Source organism: Rhagoletis zephyria, unplaced genomic scaffold (assembly GCF_001687245.7).
Source record: "Rhagoletis zephyria isolate East Lansing unplaced genomic scaffold, Rhagoletis_zephyria_1.1 Rzeph_scaffold_36772, whole genome shotgun sequence".
NCBI lineage: Eukaryota > Metazoa > Arthropoda > Insecta > Diptera > Tephritidae > Rhagoletis > Rhagoletis zephyria.
The window spans coordinates 1-3,232 of NW_016193827.1; the positions used below are offsets into that span (position 1 = coordinate 1).

At 37.6% G+C, this 3,232-nt stretch overlaps 2 protein-coding genes across 2 annotated transcripts; one reads left to right on the top strand and one right to left on the bottom strand.

Moving 5' to 3' along the window:
* Positions 1 to 34: 34 nt before the first annotated feature.
* On the top strand, positions 35 to 1,484 carry LOC108354526 (ribosome biogenesis regulatory protein homolog). Its single transcript, XM_017605707.1, has 4 exons — positions 35 to 304; positions 382 to 634; positions 700 to 1,193; positions 1,260 to 1,484. Exons 1-4 carry the CDS (start codon positions 156 to 158, stop codon positions 1,414 to 1,416), a joined length of 1,053 nt encoding a protein of 350 aa, XP_017461196.1. The 5' UTR covers positions 35 to 155; the 3' UTR covers positions 1,417 to 1,484.
* A 20-nt stretch (positions 1,485 to 1,504) lies between these two features.
* Positions 1,505 to 3,083, bottom strand: LOC108354525 (organic cation transporter protein-like). The gene is made up of 3 exons (XM_017605706.1): positions 3,036 to 3,083; positions 2,724 to 2,916; positions 1,505 to 2,657 (listed from the first exon to the last, which is right to left on the bottom strand). The coding sequence occupies exons 2-3, from the start codon at positions 2,870 to 2,872 to the stop codon at positions 1,721 to 1,723; spliced, it is 1,086 nt and encodes a 361-aa protein (XP_017461195.1). The 5' UTR covers positions 2,873 to 2,916; positions 3,036 to 3,083; the 3' UTR covers positions 1,505 to 1,720.
* Positions 3,084 to 3,232: the final 149 nt, after the last annotated feature.

Consider the following 3,232-nt stretch of genomic DNA (forward strand, 5'->3'; position numbering starts at 1 on the left):
GGGCCTGACACTGCTTTTTGTTTTTGTCAATGCAACTCTGTATAACACACGTGCGGTTAGAAATGTCAAATATTTTGTAAATTTGGAAGAAAACAGACGATTTTCGTAGAAATTTAAAGCATTTCTATTTTAAATGATTTAAAAAATATACCAAAATGGATATCGTGAAGGAAGTGTTAGAAAAACAACAACGAACATTAGAAAAATACAAACCAATTACTGTAGATAAACATTTGGAAGTCCGGCTAGATGTTGGTTCTTTGATGTGCACTGACCCAAACGATTTAGATGAAAAAGGTCTAAGGTAAATAAATGATGTCCAGTGTTTTGGTACATCTAAATTGTAATAAAATCGTACAAATTATGTCTTGCTATTTACAGAAGTAACCGGGAGCAGTATTTGCTTGATCTTACTCGTGACAATACACAGTTGCTAATTAATGCAATATGGGAGGTGCCGGCTGAGCGTGTAGACGAATGCATCGTGGCGAAGCTGCCGGCGCCAGCAACTGTCTTGCCCCGCCTGCGTAAGGTACCTGGACCTAAGCCCTTGACAAAATGGGAAAAGTTCGCAAAAGAAAAAGGCATTAAAAAGAAAAAGACGGACAAGAAAAAATACGATGAAGTACTCGATGTAAGTTTAGGAGATTTATAAAGTTATACTTTTTCAGGTGTGATTTTTTAACTTTATCTTTGCAGAAATGGGTACCAACGTATGGATTCAAACGTGCAGATGCTGAAAAAGAAAAGGAATGGGTTTTGGAAGTACCTAAAAATGTTGATCCAAATGAAGATATGTTTCAGAAGAAAATCGACCTGCGTAATGAAAAAGTGGCTAAGAATGAGATACAACGCATGAAAAACATTGTTCGAGCAAGAAAGGTAGAGGTTCCTCGTGGAGGTTACTTCGGCCCAGAGGTAGCCTCCTCAGGGCAGTTGCTGACTGCAGTCACTGTAGCTAAGTCATCCACAGCCTCCGTAGGAAAATTCCAAGATAAATTGCCAAAGGAAAAAAAGGCGCGTGGTATCGGTGTGAAAGAACTGATACCTGGATCGAAACGTAAAGCTTCACATATTAGTGGCCAGCCTGAAAAGGAGGTTAATCTGGATTTGATCAAGAGTGTGCTTAACAAGAAACCAAAATATGACATTGAAAAGGCTATTTCTATACAAAAGAACGAAAATAAATTAGAGTATGATCAATTTTTAGATATTCAATAACTCAATGAACAATTATTATTTTTTATCTATTCTTTTAGGAGAGAAGCTAATCCAACTGATGCTGGAAAAAAAGTAAAGAAAGGAAAAGGAGGCAAAAAAGGAAAAGGTAATGGTAAAACTGGCAAGAAACCTAAAGGCGGGCGTGGACAGCGCGCGCCTGGAAAAAAGATTGCTGTGGGTAGGAAGAGGCGTTGAAAAATTTTGTACATACCCTAAACAATTTTATGTTTAAGTAAATATAAGATAATATAAAAACAACATAACAGTAATAATAACGATGCGTTTATTTATTTATTAAATACTTCAGTGAACAATATGCAATAGTTTTAATAATGTTGCACCATTACAACTCTACACTTTATTAAAATGCTTTTGTCCCGTATACTTATTCCTAATATCACAAGTGTATGGACTCAATCAACTTCTTGAACAACGTTTGAGAAGCTTTGCTTCAAATGTACTTATGAAATTTTTAACCTAGCAAAATATTTGAACGTATTCATAGTTTTGATGAGTAACGGGAATTAGCTGATCTTCTTAAAATGCTCGACCGTAGTTCCCCACGGGTGGAAGATCGGAGCGATGCGCCGGTTTGTGTTGAGCGGGCAAAACTTTGTGGTCTCACTTCTAAGTCGGTGCATTCATCCAATTTTTTTGCCAAACACGGGAAGTCCCATATGCTCTGCCCCCGTCCGAAGTCTTCACCATCTGTAAGCGTTTGAGGAAGATCATGATTAAGCGTTTCTGGCAGTAGTAAAGCCAGTATTCCGCCAATGATTCCTAGAACGCCCAAAATTACCAGTGGAAGGGCCGGGGAAACCTTTTCTAAATATACAACAAAGGGAGCTATAATGCTCGCAACATATCCCATAATGTGAATAAAAGCGACTCCTTGAGCTCGGACAACGGTAGGCAAAATTTCAGCAGCATATTGCAAACCAATATTGTATGAAATATTAACAAAGAAGCGACCCATAATAGCTAAAGAAGCAAAGTAAATTCCAGGTGGAACAAGTGTTGCGAGCAAACTGAAAATGCCACTGGCAATCATAGATCCACATGCCAACCAACGACGTCCCCATTTGTCTAGTATAAGCGTTAGGATAGTATCTGCTGGGAACTCTGTGAAGCAAGCTACGGTAAAGGTGAAAAATACGTTCACTCCCAGAGAGCTTACATTCCGTACATGACCGTCAAATACTAGCGAAATTGCCATCCAAATGACAATGAGTAGAATTGTGGTCCGTCGCAAACGGGGCGTTTTAAAAAGATCTAAAATTGAATAACTACTATTTTTAGACTCTTCTTGTTTCAATTTCAAGCAACTAGCACTAAAAGCTTGGTATGTATCCATGGGTACGTGTTTTCCATTCACTTTCTCGAGCCTCTTCAGTATAGATATAGCCTGTTCCACTTTGCCTTGCGATACAAGCCATCTGCAAAGGAAACTAATATTTAGCATCCCAAGAATTAAACAAAAGAACTTAAATATACATACATACCTTGCCGACTCTGGAATAACAAGGGGAGTTAACACAACCAAAATTAGTGGGGCAGAGGTGGCAATAGCAAACAACTTCCAGTTTGCAATAAAATAGGCAATCCAGGGTAATAAACAGGCTGCGGCCGTAAAAAATAAAGCTATTGACATGTTCGCCACAAATGTGCGATATCTAGGACCGACATATTCAAGTACTGAAATGAAAGAATTAATAAATAATTAATATGCAAGAAAGTATGTTATGTGAGTAAATGTCACTGTAATCTTAAATATATCGTTTAACAGGTAAATTATTTTTCTTCCAATCACCTACTTGAAGTCTATACTTTAAGGATGAGAGAAGCATTGTTTCCAAAACGTGCACAAGAACGAAAGTGAGAAAGAAAACTGTCGAAAACGTTCTCAATGGGAATTATATAAGAATTAAACCCTGTGGAATGTTTCCGAACAGAACAATACTTTCGGAATATATGTACAAAAGTTTTCGCAAAGTTCTGGCAAAAAAAAAAA

Excerpts from the sequence above, each read along its gene's own strand:
- LOC108354526 (XM_017605707.1), top strand. The coding sequence starts at position 156 with ATGGATATCGTGAAGGAAGTGTTAGAAAAACAACAACGAACATTAGAA. Across the intron at positions 305-381 it reads TTAGATGAAAAAGGTCTAAG|AAGTAACCGGGAGCAGTATT; the intron begins GTAAATAAATGA and ends TGCTATTTACAG. Across the intron at positions 635-699 it reads AATACGATGAAGTACTCGAT|AAATGGGTACCAACGTATGG; the intron begins GTAAGTTTAGGA and ends TTATCTTTGCAG.
- LOC108354525 (XM_017605706.1), bottom strand. The coding sequence starts at position 2,872 with ATGTCAATAGCTTTATTTTTTACGGCCGCAGCCTGTTTATTACCCTGG. Across the intron at positions 2,658-2,723 it reads GTTATTCCAGAGTCGGCAAG|ATGGCTTGTATCGCAAGGCA; the intron begins GTATGTATGTAT and ends TTTCCTTTGCAG.